The sequence below is a fragment of the Desmodus rotundus genome, chromosome 13, assembly GCF_022682495.2.
Source record: "Desmodus rotundus isolate HL8 chromosome 13, HLdesRot8A.1, whole genome shotgun sequence".
NCBI lineage: Eukaryota > Metazoa > Chordata > Mammalia > Chiroptera > Phyllostomidae > Desmodus > Desmodus rotundus.
The window spans coordinates 9700743-9717054 of NC_071399.1; the positions used below are offsets into that span (position 1 = coordinate 9700743).

Sequence of the window (16312 nt, forward strand, 5' to 3'; positions counted from 1 at the left end):
AACTCCTTGGTGTGCATATATTGTGTATGGACTATGTCATCATAGTAACTTCTGATCTGAGAACCTCAGGTGGCAGACTCACCTGGGGACCCTGACGTCCCGAAGGTGTCGTGAACCCTCCTCTGACAAACACACACTCGTACTTCACTCACCTGAGTGTGTATCGTGTTGGTTCCATCTGTAGCCTCGACGGTGAGGTTGTAGTTTGATCTCTGCTCTGCATCTAGAGGCTTGGCAACAATGATCGTCCCGGTGCCCTTGTCCACATCAAAGCGACTGTCATAGTTGCCACCTGGTTTAAATTAGGGCAAATAAGAGAGTAAAAACAGGCAACAGGATGAAAACTTGTCAATTACTTTGTAGTTTCGTAATTGTTAATGGCAGTACATATATCTTCTGATATACTGATCAATACTGATCAAGGTGATTCCAAGGAGCTTTCATTTTGAAAGATAAGGGAAGAAGGGCAATGAGGAAGACATCGCTTTCAGTAACGCAAGGTGGAGACCTAACTGTCAAGGAGCAACCAGGTGAAAGGAAGCAAGGAAGCAACTCTGAAAAGAGAAAAGCCCTGTTGATATTGCCAACAAATCACTGTCGATCTGTTTTTTCAGGGGTTCTCCATATCTCTCTAACTTAGATCCCAGGAGCTACAGAAGAGATCATTTAAGAATCAAGGTTGGCCATTTAAAAGTTTAATTATTTGAAAAGAATTGTGGTACTTTGGGCATACTGCCTCAATAAAATAACTATTAAAAGTAAATGTTAAACTCAGAATAAAATAGTGGTAGTTATAAAGAGTTAGTCATGACTCTTATAAACTATTTGAAATTTTTTCCATTGTTGTCAAAGCATAATGAAGCAAAAGTTTCTGTGCTACTTACATTATCCAAATGCACTGCCAATTAATTATATTCTAGACAAAACTCTTTTCAAATCCACTGAACTTGAGATACATCGATGAAATGGAAAGAAAATGTCTTGACGTGATAGTGAAGTTCTATCACTAAATCTCACCAAAAAGCAAAACAACACACACACACACACAACAAAATCTTCAGTTCAAACTACAGATCTAGGGATGGATGAGAAGTCAGTATGTTTGTGATGAAAATGGGTGACCACATGCACACTACAAAAAGAAAACGGAATGGAAGGTAGTCACTGGAAATAAAAAATTTCTAAAAACGGATGCTTGTATTTCAGATCTCATAATCTGAGGCAAATTATGTGATCTCAGCAGATACCTTCTGCTGTACAGTTCAGGTCACAAGTCATCTGAAAGATGTGAAACGCTTCTCTAGCAAGTGTGTCTCCTGGCACAGCCCAAAAGAAGCAAGCAAGCATGGAAGAGAGCACAGAACAAGGAAGAGCCGTCAATCAGACCAGGTCCGAAGGCGTCGGGCTTAAACGGCAAAGTTCGGCACTACACGGGAGCAGCCAGCTCCTCTGGAAACGCGACAGGAATTAATAGGCAGCAAACAAACCATTTTGATTGTGGTTAATTAACTATGAAAATAGTCTCATTGTTTTTCCTTTAAAACTAACCTGTGATGGTTTCACAGGTGTTGAAGGCATCCCCAATGTCAGACATTGACCAAAATGATGAAAACAGCCTGCGTAGTGTGAAAGTTCAAGGGGAAAAGCCCGTACCACCTGCACCCTGGAGTCCCTCAGCCTGTGTCCTACCAGCTCAACTTGCTGCACCAATGTTTGGAGGCAGTGGCTCAGAGGTAGACGAGGGAAAAGGGACGTGAAGTTCTAACTAGAGATGAGTCACAATACATGCTTTTGGTTTTAAATATCCTTATAATTAAAACAGTGTGAAGAAACAATAAACAAAACTGAAGTGTAAAAGTCTAATGTGAACTTTTTTAGGTATGTTGGCATAGGGTACTACATTCTAAGTCTAAGCTAAATTAAGTGACCAAAAAAACTGACTTGGGCATATCATTTTTATCACAGGGTAACTAAATTTAGTGAACCCAGCTTTCTACTGAAAATGAGGTAAATAAAACTTAAAGAGTCATGGTTGGCACTACTGGTTTTAAGTTATAAAATTCAAAATTTTAAGCTTATTCCTTATAAAACACTGATGTGTGACAATCACATAAGCACATGTATTTTAAACATTTAAATCACATTCACTGAAAATAGTAAAGTGCCATATGCTACGTATCAAGAAAGAAAAATTGAAGGAAAAATTAAACAGCTGTATTTGGGGACCAATATGTTTAGATTTCTCTGTAGCTCCTTGATGTATTTTAAAAAATCTTATTTTTATATTGAGGTGGTACATACAGAGCACCTATTTTAAGCAAGTTTAATACATGTTGGATATTGTGATAAATTTTGCAATCAAAACACTGCAAATTAAAACAGATTGGTCTTACTTCCAACTGTACATTCTGAGACATGAACAAAAACCAGGAAAGCACAAACGGGATCTCCTCGGTGTAACCTGCACAAGGACAGTGATGGCCACGAGGAACACTTACCAGTGATGTCAAACCAGAGAGGTGTGCTGGGGGGCTCCACCGATATCACCCCAATCATGTGAGCGACTGGATCACTCTCCATTACGGTAAAGGTGAAAAATGACTCCTCAAAGGAGATTGGCTCCGGGGGTGGTTTGGGTTTGGAGATCCACTCAATATGGAGTCGAGTGGTTGACCACTTTTGGGGGCGCCCGTTATCAACTGCCTTAATCTATAAAACAGGGGCAGAGGGGGTAAAAACAGCAAATTAGTAGGAGTAACATCCCATAACTGAAGCATGGGTTGGTTTGGTCTTAAACTGAACCCATTTCAAACATTAAACATCTGTATTTGCAAATCCCATGTGTTTGATGGAAAGAGCAACCTCTTTGCGCCACACCCAACGAATAGTAACTGGACTGACAGCTGAGAAGAGAAAAACAAACCCGTATTTCTCAGTGTCAGCTCACAGACACTGAGGCTGTTTGCTGAATAGAGTTAGGAGAGAAGGAGACGTAAGACTAGATAACAATCAATGCAAATAACAAGGTCAAGGACTCGATCTGAACTCACGGAAAGAATGTCATATTCTCCGGCTCCAGAAAACTTCTTGGATGAGACCAGTCCAGTTTTGGGCTCAATGAAGAACCTGCCATGCTCGTTTCCCTCCTCGATGCTGTAGGAGATCTCGGCATTGGGCCCTTCGTCTTTGTCTGTGGCAATGACCCGGTATATAGGCTCGCGCTTGGTGGTTCGCTCTCGTTCTGGTTTTTCCCGCTCTGGGAGTCTGATTTTGTAGAACTTTTGCAGGAACTGAGGTTTGTTGTCATTTTCATCAAGGATTTTCACAATTACTCTTGCGACGGTTGATCTGGGGGGGCTACCATTGTCGGTCACGGTAACCTGTTTTTAAAGGATTGACAAATGTTTTCAAAACACACTGTGAAGAGTGAGTGTCTCCTAAACTGTCTCCTTCCTGATGATAATCAGCACCTGCAGAAACGTCCACAGGTCACACAGCTCTGTGACACAGACCACCACCTGTCACCGGGACAACTTCCCTGCGGGGGCGGGGCAAGACACCCTCTCTTTTTCAGACAGAAACTCAGGGAGGGGCAAGAGCTAAGAAAGGACGGGCTATGAGCCCTGACGCCACCTCCCCAAGCCACCTCTCATGCTCACACTACTGTTACCATCATGTGACCATCACCAAAATGTCAAGCTACCAAAAACTTACTATTTTTAAGCCAAGGAAGAGTGATACATGACGATTTTGTTTTAAATATGTAGAGTCCTCTTAAAAAATATATACCCTCCATATGCTTAAAAATAAAATCTCTACAAAGTACATGAAAAAACTATCATTTTTAAGCTTCATCAATGAAATAAGCTAAATCATAAATTTAAAATATATGGTATGCAGCCCTGGCTGGTGTGGCTCAGTAGATTGTGTGCTGGACTGAGAACTTAAAAGGTCACTGGTTCAATTCCTAGTCAGGGCACATGCCTGGGTTGCAGGCCAGGTCCCCCATTGAGAGTGTGAGACAAGCAACCATGTCTCTCTCCCTCCCTTCCTCTCTCTCTAAAAATAAATTATATATACATATGTATGGTAAGCAGCACACCTTTTAAAACTCATAATCATCATTTTATTTTGTTCGGCTCTTGCACAGAAGTTTTCCACGTTTAGCAGTGCGGACATAAACATTTAAATTGAAGACCAACTTATGGAATAAAATTTTCAGTAAAAGAAACATAAAATAACTTTTATTCTAAACAAATTTCTCATGCATAAGGCGACGAATAAAAAGCAGGGATTCTTGAGGGTGCACTGGGGCACGCTCCCAGATACGGGAGAAACAATTTCGCCCTTAAATCAAATGTCCACCTTTACGTCAGTGTATAGACTAAAGGTGATGACTTTAGTAATAGAGTTGTTCTCCCCTCACCCACATCCTCCAAAACTAATTAATGAAACCCTCGAAACTGAAGTAGACTGGAGGTCCCCATGGCAGTACTTCCTTTTTGGAGCTCAGTAGGTGTGAAAACTGTTACTTATAAAAGTGTGAGTGCATCCTGACAGTGCTTGTTAAGAGTATTTAAGAAAAGTTGTTGCTTTAAGTACATGATTTACCTTCCCAAATTCTCAAAACAAAACAATAAAAAATTGCTATTGTAATTTTAATGCCTCAAAACATTTCCTTTTGATCAGTTTTCACATGATATTTGGAAAAAAGAAAAATTAAAGTGAAATACAACCAAGTACTATGCTCCATAGTATTCATCATCAAATTGTTCCTACGCTTGGATTTAATGAGCAAGAGCCAGTATTGCAGTTTTTCACATGTGACTGGGAAAAGCTTCCTTCTTTCAGACTGTCAAATCAAAGCCAGCACTGGCCCACGATACATGTACCACACAAAAGGATTACAGGAAAACACACAAGACATGAAATCGCACTATTATGAAGTCTTATTTCCCATCAATGTCTTTAACAGTATCTTCCGAGTCTTAGAAGCATCTTAGGCCTGCTCCCATGCGGCCCTGACATTCACTGAGACAAGGGGCTCTAGCACGAGGCGCACGACTGGCCGGGGGTGGGGGGGCCCGGGGCCAGCGTGGGGCCTGCTGCTCTGGGCGCCCTGCCACCTGGTTACTTTCTTCAGGAACCAGATTGGACCCTCTGTCAATCACACTATTGACGGAACAAAATGGAAAACTCTGCTCTATCGCACGAAAAAATGAATTCAAGAGAACTACACAACCAATGACTAAACAGAGTAACACATGAGAAATTACTAACTGTAATTGCGGCTGTGAAACCACCTTTTCTAGACAGGATATTCACACACACACACAAACACACTATGTGTAATTGTGTGTGTGTGTAGATAGAGGGCTACAAAATGAAGTATTTTACTGAAAACTGACAGAATTTTGACTAAGCATGAAATGAAATTAAGCAAGCGGCATCAGAAACAGAAATAAGATACAAAGAGAGGACTTAAAAAAATCACAGTTTAGAATTTTTTCAATTACATATACCGAAGAGAATTAAAGAGTTGTCCAGAAAATTCACAATTAAAAAAAAAACACTTGGTCTTTTCTGGGTCTGGCTCTAATACTCAACGCTGGCCTCTAATGTGTGACAGAGAAACGGTCACAGAGGCGACAGGTTTGTTCTGCTCGGTGCCCTCTCCCGGGGCTGCCTTCTCTCTGCCTTCTCTCTGCCTCGCCCTGGTTCGAGGGCAGCAGCACACTAAACCCTACCTTCCTCCTCCACAGGGCGGGGGTCCCTGTCCCTGCAGCGTATTTACTGCCCATCAGAACAGGGTGGGCAGCAAGGGACAAGCGGCGCTCCTCCTGCCTGAGACTGGAGGCACTTTAAATACACCACGAGAACGAGACGCTTGTCAGAAGAGAACATCTTAGAAAAGTGTGTCAGACTTTCAATCTACTTTTATTTTAGAATTTTTTAAAAGCATAAGCTTTATATAATTCAGTTTGAATTGCATAAACGATCCAATTGGTTAAAGCAAAAAAAAAAAAAAGTGGACACATGCTAACTACAGTTTCAAAAGTTGAATTAGATCTATTCGTATAAATACATCTAAAAAGAATAACACTGAGGAGAAGATGTAGAAGGCATAAAAAATCACTCATGTAAATGAAAATAAAATTCAACCACTGTGTTCAGTTTTGTTCAGTCTGTGTGTGTGTGTGCATGTAGGAAGTACAAAAATGAGAATGGAACTTAAGACAGTGGTACTCTGGGGACAGAAAGAGATAAAAAGGGGACATACAATATATTCGCGACATTTTATTTTCCTTTTTATTCATGAAAGGAGCTGATACAACAAAATATTAACAGCTATGAGTACTAGTTAACGTCAACATTTCTCTTTCCCATGATATTTACAACTATACTTTTAAAGTTATGAAAAACAGAGAAATGCTTACTTCTAGTATGTGTTCGTCCTGCTGCTCTCGATCTAGTCTCCGTGACGTCGTCGTGATAAGGCCTGTAAAAGGGCGACAGCTCGTTAACCCTTGCGGCAAAGTAAACCGTCACCTCCCTGGACCGCACTCCTCGGCTTGCAAAGTCTGAGCAAGCCTCTCGTTTACTCTCAAGGGAAAAAATGATCAATACAAGAACAGTTAATTACTCTATTTTGTCTAACATACTTTACACGTTCTCATTTTGGCAATTCTTAGACACGATAGATATATGGCAGAAGTATTAAGAAAGTGAAAAACTCGTTATCAGTCACATTTTTTGGTTTAGTAGTTTCAATGTGCGTTTTGTCAGAAAAGATTTCTAGAACATGAGATGAAATTACCCAGGATTCCAACCTTGCCCACGCCTCCTTTAACTGCTGGCAGAGATGATTAAGAACTGACAGATGTTCCTTCCGTAACTCTAGTGAAAAGGACCGTTGGAAAACATAATGCAGACTACGCTTCATTACCTTTGAAACATCTCCTCTAAAAAACGAAGAACTGTTATAAAAAGAAATGTTATTTTCCAGGGAATGCTTCCCAAATAACAATCATTTGATTTCCAATAGAGGAGGAAAATAAATGATCCTCAAAGTAACCCGCTTATTTCTTTGATTTTCCTGTCAAACTCCAATCTTTAATTTCTGTCTCTCTCCAAGACTATGACAACTGTCCCCTAAACTGTCAACATATGTTGGAACCTAGAAGATCATGAAAATTGATTAAATATATTCGTATGCTTCAAAAATCACAAGCAAACAAAAGCCCCCCCCCCCAACTAAAACATCCTCTGCGCACAGCCTGTGTTATTGATCAGGGACGGTGCAGGGTGAGTGGCTCTAACGTTCCATCTGAAGGTCAGGTACAGCCTCCTGTGCCGATTCAACTGCTAGGGCTCACCTTTCTCCTGCCCGGCTTCCTGTGGTTTTCCCCGCAGGTAAATATTTCAAATACTTCAAAAAATATTTAAGAACAGACTTTCCTTATCACTCTAATTCATTTTCTCTGTTATCCTAATTTCACAAAACTACCCATTAAAGGTTATTTAAAACCATTTCGATAAATTTGTAAATGAAAGATTTGTATTTGCATGTGATTTGAAGTATTTTCTTTTCTTAGTCTCTAAGAATGTACATCAACATTACCTTCCCCACACTTCAGTGAAGCAGTGCTCTCTCTAATTGGAACAACAAAAGACTGTTGTGTAAATTAGCATCTGAGGTTTGTCCCCAAACATACCTACAGATTAAAGAGGTCCAAGGAAAATGCTTCACAATGCTTAACGGTGTGAAAATGTTGTTTTGGCACAAGCTTGATCTGCATTAGTGAAAAATCTTTTAAAGTTAATTTCTTTTTCTCCAATCCAAAGTTTACCACTCCTTCTGTTTGTGGTTTTAAGTAGTTCAAGAACGACAGGAAGTCACTGTGGTTGGTCCCATATAAGTGTCCTAATACAAGGGGCAAGAGCTTCCGTGTTCTCAGCAAAACAATACTCTGCTTCTGCAGAGGGTAACCATTCAATGCACGAATATCTTTTAGCAATAGATTTCCGCAGCAAATAGTATCTGTCAGCAAGTAAAATTTCCCACTTCCCAGCTTATTTACAGCACAAGAGACTGCCGATCAGATGTGCCTACAACCACGCTACCAACTGAAAGGGCGCAGACGGCAGCCCTGGCCACCTCTGAGGTTTGCCATCACCTGCGTGTCCTCTCTGTGTCCAATGAACTCTCCTCCGAGCTCAAACGGAATCTTAATTCCACTCAAATGCAGTGCATCCTTCCGTTCCTTTGTCACACGCGTTAGCCAGGCCACTCCCATCCACTCCTTCACCTCTCAGCTCAGACACCTTTTCTGAGGCCTCCCCGCGTGCCTGGCCGGGAGTCCCACAGCTGGGTTCTCTGAGCTCTTCCATCTCCTCTACCACAACACGGGCCACGGTACTGCCATCTGTCACTGAAATGTCTTCTTTTGTACACTGCAAAGCCCATGAGGACAGAGGCTGCCTTTCACGTCTATCTTGGTTACACTGTTGTATCTCCATTACCCTCAAAAACACTTCAGTGGGTAAGCACACAAATTTCTTAAACTACAAAAGCAGAATTTAAAATATGTTTTAGAGTGAGAGAGACACATAAACTACACTGAACTTGGAACTAATGATCCACATCTATAGCTTATACATACATGAGCTAAAAGAGAACCATTTAATCTGTGTTGACAGGCAAGATGAGTCGGCACTGGGACAGTTACACTAGGTGACAGTGGCGTCCCGCTGACATTGAGAGACACAGATGTGAAGTGCAGGGGACTAGTGAGAGGCAGACAAATGGAGTATGCAGGACAAAGAGGGTGGTAGGGGGCCTACTGCGAAATAAAGAAAATGGTGGGCCAGTCTTGTTCGAGTAAGGGACATCAATACTTAGAAAGCCACACAGAGGCCTATGAAGCAACAGCTGGAACAGAACCATGAGCCCCAGAAGCCGAGGGCGGAGAGTTCTGAAGAGGAAACCCCTCCTGCACGTACTCAGAAAACTGGGAGGCAGGGAGGCGGGGTGTAGATGAGCCACGGTGTTTCTTTCACAGGGAGGGGCCGTCTGGCACGCCGACATACAGCAGGTGCAGCGAGTGACGGCAACCGCGAGGAACAGATAGAAGATCTGGGCCTGGGCGAACCGCACAGCAGCCACTGGCCGCACGTGGCCACTGGCATTTAAATGACACGTGAGATAGCTCACGAACACGTAAGATGGTTCAGGAAGACTAAACGTCCTTTCTTTCTAGGTTCACAGCGTCCTACCAAAAGGGATCCTATCAGAGCGTCCCAGGGCTTTCTTCGCCCTAATGCCCTCCCCAGGGAGAGGCTGTGCAGCCTGCGGGGTGGCAGGAGGCGGTAAACACCCAGGGAAGTGGGAGATGGGTGCTCGCTGGATTTCATCCAAAATCGACCCTGAAGAGAAAGCAAAGTTTCCTAAGGAAGCAGGAAAATACTAGGCAAACAGTGGGGGCTCTTCAGAGGTACACTTGACCTTACAGCAATCTACCGCGCTGGGTGCTCACCATCAGGAAATGCTACCCGAGCATCCCACGCTCCAGCCACACCGATTCAGCTGCAGAATTCAATATTCATTTCACACTTATTTCACCTCTGTAATCCTACTAATTCCCCCTCCTCGCCTCTGTGATACACAGCTATTTCCAACGAACCCAGGGTATACCTTTCTATACATCTGGTACGTGTTGTTAACCTTGTAGGTATTAAATAGCCAAACAAAAAGGGGTACCCATTTCTTCCATTTTAAACATGTGTGCTCACCTGCAATGTTTATTACTAAATCCCAGCCAAAGACTTATACTTAATAAAAACAGCACAGTATTTCCAAACTGTAGAGAAACCTTTAAGGTGCTCAGGTGTCTGAGTCAAAGAGAAATTAAATTGTTCCAAGGTCACCAGTAAGTCATTAGCACCAGGATCAGAATTTAGTTTTCCTGAGGCCCAGATGAGAAGGGTTTTTTTGTTGTTTTTCCCCTCCCCATCACACCACACCGTATAATTTATTGCATTATGGTATTTCAACGCTCCATAAACTCTCAACTATGACTTATACAAACCTTAAGGAGGAAAAAATGGCAATAGTTAATCATTATTCATTTAACAGGTCTGTAAACGCAAGTCAGAAAATGAGATCGTGTGGGCGAAAGCAGGAAAATGCGTGCACAAGTGCTGGCATTCGTTTTAGCCTTTTCTGCAAAGCTCTGTTAAATTAAAAATAGACATGAAAAGACAACATTTTCTCTCCTTGGCCTAGAAAAACATCCTATTCTGTAGACCGGTACTATTATAAATATAGGTGAGCTGAGAGAATAGATACCGTATCTTCTCACCAATTAGCAGTTCAAATTTACCCCATGAATGTAGGTAAAACTAATAAACCCAATTTTCCTATGCTTTATAAATATCCTTAAAAAATATTCTTAGCCCTTCTATGCTACTTTAGGGAAGAGTTCATTTAAGAAAGAAAGAGAATGGTAGATTAACTGTAATTGCTCCCCTAGAAAATTTTATTCTGGGATATTTCTAACAAATCAATACTAAAACGATCTCCAAACTGCTCAACGTTTAAGAGATCAAATGGATTTCACGACGTAGAATGCACAAGTGCACGTGAGTATTAAAGGGTTAGAAGGTAAAGATAAGGTGAGACAGTGAAGCTACCCTGATGTATTCTATTCATTCAGCTACTTTGTTCTGAACCTTAAGACTGCAGATGATTAAGACAAAGTCTTGTTGTCAGAGTGTTTAAGAAACCAGGATGAATGGTGGAAGAAGACATTTGCGAAACAGTAAGACAGCCGAGAGTACTGGGCACATACAGAAACCAGAGGAAAGAAAGCAAGGGCTTCCGCTGAGGGCTCTGTATTACAAGCCAGTCTGAACTTGGGTGATGAGACATGTGGCCTAGTCAACCCTGTGGCTCCTGTAGATAACCAACCAACTACCTACCCTCTATGCAAACGAGGCCGCCCAGGACCAGTCAGCCTCTAGCCAACCAGCCAAGTGACCACCTGCAAGAGAGATCAGCCAAGCCTGGACAAGACTAGAACTGCCCAGCGGAACCCCTGACTAAACTGTGGTGGTTCTTCTAAGCCGCGGAGTTTTGGGATGGTTTGCTATTTAAGCACGAGCTAGGTACTACATCAGATGACCTCATCTCTAGTCGTTACTGGCTTGCTAAAAAGCCAAAGTATTGTGATACGAGCTTTAAATACAAGGTGGGGCACAAGTAGGTCTACAGTTGTGAGTATGCAAAACAGAGCTTAGTCCTGTATTATTATTTACTAATCAATGTATTATTTTTCATACAAACAACTATAAACCTACTTGTGCCCTACCTGTACATCTCCCTTAATCCAGAGCATCAGAGCCTGGAGTTCACGGGATGGATGGGAGAAGCAGGGAGGGACTGAAGGCTCCTGGACTGTAGAAAGGGGTTTGACACACCAGCCCTTCAGATGCAACTAGATGGCAGCCAGAGAAGGAAAAACAGGGTTTCTGAATTCGATGAAGTCCAGCCGCAGTGAGAGAGCAAGTAGTAGGAGTTTTCTGAGAACCAAAACTGTAAAAGAGAAGGCCCTGGCTCTGGAGGAAAAATCCTTGCTTGGCAGGAAATTAACTTTGAACCGTTTTCCAATTACTGTTCTTGAGAATAAGTGGAGGAAGGGGAAAAGATCAGGGAAGAAAAAATTCTGCTCACCTAATTTATAATATTTCCCATGACTCTGATTATTTTCCTCTAACCCCTTCTGCTTGCTCCGCAATAATGCAGGAACAGCAGCGACCGCATGTTCTGGAAGGGCACGACCCAGTAGCACTTTCTGGGATGACAGAAATGTTCTATGATCGCACTGTCCAAGATGGTAGCCTTGGCACGTGACCACTCAGCACAGGAAATGTGGCTCATGTGAATAAAGACTGAACTTTTAAATTAGTTTAAACACTTTCAATACCCACGAATCATCTCGGCTCCTTCACAGTCTCCAATTTCAAATTACACCAAGAACTTGAATGTCTACATTCAAAATCTTTCTCTGTGGTTAAAATGTGAAGCAATAACAGCAAATGTATTTAGCAAAATCCAAATTCTGTACACACGTCTTAAATCTAAATCTGAATCTAAATGCAAAAAAAGCAAAAATTTCCAGGATTCTGACCACACTGACACTGCTCTGTAACTAACACTCCCTGTCACTAGTCTCCACTTCCCTGGGCTCAGCTGGCAAAAAAGAAACCAGCCGGGTGGCTCACTTGCTTGGAGCATCATCCTGTGAACCAAAGGGTCAAAGGTTCAATCCCTGGTCAGGGCACACCCCCAGGTTGCAGGTTTGATCCCTCGTTGGGGCGCATATGGCGGCAACTGATCTATGTTTCTCTCTCACATGGATGTCTTTCTCCCTCTCTCTAAAACAGCAATAAAAACACGCCCTCCAGTGAGGACGAAAGTAAACAAACAAACAAATAAATAAGTGATACCGGGTTTGTTGTTAGTTTACAGCTTCATATGACACCTAAATCAAGAGTCTCTGCATTTCCCAGTGACTTCTGAAACATCATCATCTACCAATTTGTATTTTTTGCCTTTGATGATCTCCTGCTAATGACTTTTAAAAAGTTATCAACGGAATGCACGGTGATAGGCAGTAATGATGCTGTAGAGGTTACTAGCTCAATGTCGTCCACTTGTTCAGTCTATGTTAAGTTATTTAACTTATTTTTCAAAATGTCTCCCCCACATATTTCACTGTGAGCTACACATATAAGAGCTTAAAACAAGGCCCTTGTCCTAAAAAACACACAACCTATTTAAGGGAGTAGCCCTTATACATAAAAGGGAGGAATGAGTACGAAACTATTCTCTCCTAGTCCACCGTTTAGGCAACACTAATCGTGTGGTTCTGGGGACCTGGCTCTGGGCTAAGCCTTTTATGTACGTACCTCACTCTCAATGAGTAACCATAGCAACCCTATAACACAGCTACTAATGGACTATCTTAATTTAAAGATACTTGAGGCCATGAAAGGTGAAGTCACAAGGCCAGTACATGGCAGAGCTGAGATCTGACCCCAGTCTGTCTGATCCCAGAGCCCAAGCTCTTAACTCACATAAATAACTATAAGTGTATAAATGATAGTTATCCATTCAATATACATAATGCTCACACAACGGAATTATTCAGAGAAAACACGTGAGCTTCTCCCATTGCTCCGGGACTGGAACGTTCTCTCCGCGAAGCCCGGCTTCTTCGACAGGTGTCCTCGGGACTCTCCGTCTTTGTCACAGCGTTTTATTCATCACAGCACTGTTTCTGACACCCTTGGCCACAGGCATGCACTTGGAACTACCCTATGTGCGGCCATTTCCCCAGTGATTTTTCTGAATCACCTGAATATATGCTCTTCATTGAGCTGAAGAACTTGAACTGTGGCCTCTTTGGCATTAGGGAATATTTATAAACCTCAGGCATCTTCGGAGTGGACAGGGTAATTTCTTCAGTACTTGTTACCACAAGACTATGGAATCCGATTTCTAAACTTCTACTTTTAACCCCTACTCTAGCAGGGATTGCTACCAGGACATTTTATATGCTTCAAGAAGTAGCAACAATTGCAATAAAACAATTATAATACTCCAGTGGCTGGATTAGAAAACTTAACATTGCTCAAGCAACTTTTACACAAAGCATATTACAAAAACCAAAACGGCAACATACATGACACATAATATGTGTTGGCAGCTTCCTGAAGGGTCAAACCCCAAATCACTGCCTGTCGTTACTCCTGGGAGATGGAACGGGTGGGCTGAAGGAAGAGGAGAAAAGAGAAAAAGGCACTTCCATGTTTTATTTTGTATACTTCTTTATTGTGGTAATGTTTTACTTTTAGCAAGTGTATCATTTAAAGAAATTTAAACATTAAAATATTTTCAAGGTCAGAGTGAAAGAATATAGAAATGTTTATTGCTTGAAAACTAATGTTAGGCTGGAAAATTTTTTAAACCCTCAAATATTAGGTCACACATATAAAAAATTAACACTTCTTAGAACTATTACAGGGGCATATCTTTTACAATTTCTTCTAATGTTTCTGAAGCAAAATTTTAATGAAATGTATCATACACTCTAAAATATCCTCTTACTGTAAAAATTTGCTAGAACCAGAGAGTCTTTTAAAATCTTAACAGCCCAAATCCTACACTTTAAAAACAAGGAAATGAGGTTCAGGAATATTAAATTAATTCCTGGAAGTCAGAGTTAGCAGCAGAGTCGGAGCCAGAGTTGAGCTCTTACCAAAGAAAATGTTTAGAGTTTCTCTGGTCCTCCGGCCGCTGCAACCAGAGGGGCGCAGCAGAAGCAGGAGAAATGACAGCTGAGCTGACTTCCTTCCCTCCCGCAAATTAGAGTCTCCATTCATGAGAATGTCCACTCATGAGACCCGCTTCACACGGTTTCACAGAGGTGTCCAGGTCCTTGGGCAATCCATCCCACACCAAACATCTTGGGTCAAGAGCTTAAAGAAGTTGAAAAAATTCCACACCCTCTTATTTAAACAGTTTCTTAAACACAGAATTGTTTTTTGTCTCTTTCCTTACCACTACCGGCCATATTCAGGAACAAGACGTATCTCAGAACACCAGGAGACACAGGGAACTGTAATAGGACCAGGAACTTAGGAGATGGTGCATGAGAACCAGCACTGGCGTGGCAGAAACTGCTTTGAAGAAAAGGCCTGGAGAGCCTACAGGAAGAAGCCCACTGCTCTTTAGTTACTTGTCAAAGCCTAAACCACCTCCCAGAAGTCTGGCCTCTAGGCCTCTGGCCTAGACAGGCCTCTAGGACTGTGAGAGAATAGATTCCTGTTGTTTTAGGCCACCCGGGTTGGTGGTATTTTGTTACTATAGCCTTGGAACTTTAAAACACCTTTTTATTTGAATATCAAACAACAGTAATGAAAGAATACCCACCCCTCCAAAGACAGGAGAGTAGGTAAGAATAACAAACAATTCCATAGTCCAAAGAAAATCACTCCTATTGTTTTCTGTATCGTATTAACAATACTGTCTTGTATTAATATTATTGTCTTCATTTGACATGTTTCATGACTTCATACAGTATTATTCCATACACGAGACAATTAAAAGGCAGAGGATTAAAAATAAAGTCTCAGGCCCAAAGATGATTTGGGGCAGGAATGCACCAAATGCTCCAAATAATCCAAGTTAATTGTATGTTTCCCCTCAAAAGGAAGGGAAGAGGAAGCAGGCCACCTCAGCTTGGGGGGTGGGGAGTTCCTGAACAGCTCTGGCTGAGAACCCCTAATGAGATGTGTTATGTTTTTAATTAATATATAAGACAGGCCTCACTTGTACATCTGTTGTATCACTGAATATATTGTTATTTATCACATTCTTTCCTTCCCCAAAATAAAATAGTGAAATAAAAACTGGCTAAATATTTTCCCCCCATAACAGCAATTATAAATAGTAGCTGAAGGCCTATAAAACACAAAGTCCTAATTACAAAGTTGTAACAGAAAAACAGCAAAGACCCTTTTATTCCGAATAAACCAAAACAATTTCTCTGTTTTTATACGAGTTCAAGCAACGTGGGCCTCAGGGTACAATGAGATTAATTTTTTAAAAAAAAGTTTTCAGGAACTACTATAAAGGACGCATGGACAAAACCAAGGGGGAGGGTGGAAGCAGGGGAGGGAGGTGGCTTTGGCTGGGGTGGGGTTGAGGGGTGGGGAGAAAACGCAGACAACTGTAATTGAACAACAATAAAATAATTTAAAAATTGAAAAAAAAATAAAATAAATAAGTTTCCAGAACTACTTCACCCAATGAAATACTCTCTTCAATCAGAAAAAATGCACCTGTGGTTGCCCCGCAGTCGCCCAAACCCTCTGTCCCATTTCGGCCGATGCAACCCCTCACCCCTCTTCTAGACGGGTTAAGAAACAACAATAAAAAGCCTACCACCAGGGGAAAAAATAACATAAACTCTAAAATAAATATTAAATATGAGAGGTTAGCAGTTATATATTTTTAAATGTTCACAGTAACTACTGAAATATAACATGCTTTGAGTTAGTTTAGCTGTCAAAAACTACAGCGACTCATCGGGTGTATGGAAAATACAGGAGGCAACACAACTGATTTTCACTCTAGTCATTTCACTCTAATCATTAGAGTGATTAGATAATCACTCTAATTTTTAAAATAAATTACAAAAGCAACCAAGCACAGTGAGACGGGGAAGCAGGAGACAGTGACTACAGG

The 16312-nt window shown here is 41.5% G+C and overlaps 1 protein-coding gene across 4 annotated transcripts in view; it reads right to left on the reverse strand.

The window, feature by feature from the left end:
* The window catches only part of FAT1 (FAT atypical cadherin 1), a 124927-nt gene that overhangs the window by 41276 nt on the left and 67339 nt on the right, over positions 1-16312 (reverse strand). For all 4 annotated transcript variants that reach the window (XM_045197105.3, XM_071220177.1, XM_045197106.3 and 1 more), the window contains exons 4-7: positions 6438-6499; positions 3051-3380; positions 2499-2709; positions 153-292 (exon numbers count right to left, since the gene is read on the reverse strand). In XM_045197105.3, coding sequence (XP_045053040.2) covers positions 153-292; positions 2499-2709; positions 3051-3380; positions 6438-6499 — 743 coding nt within the window. The remainder of the gene's footprint in view (positions 1-152; positions 293-2498; positions 2710-3050; positions 3381-6437; positions 6500-16312) is intronic.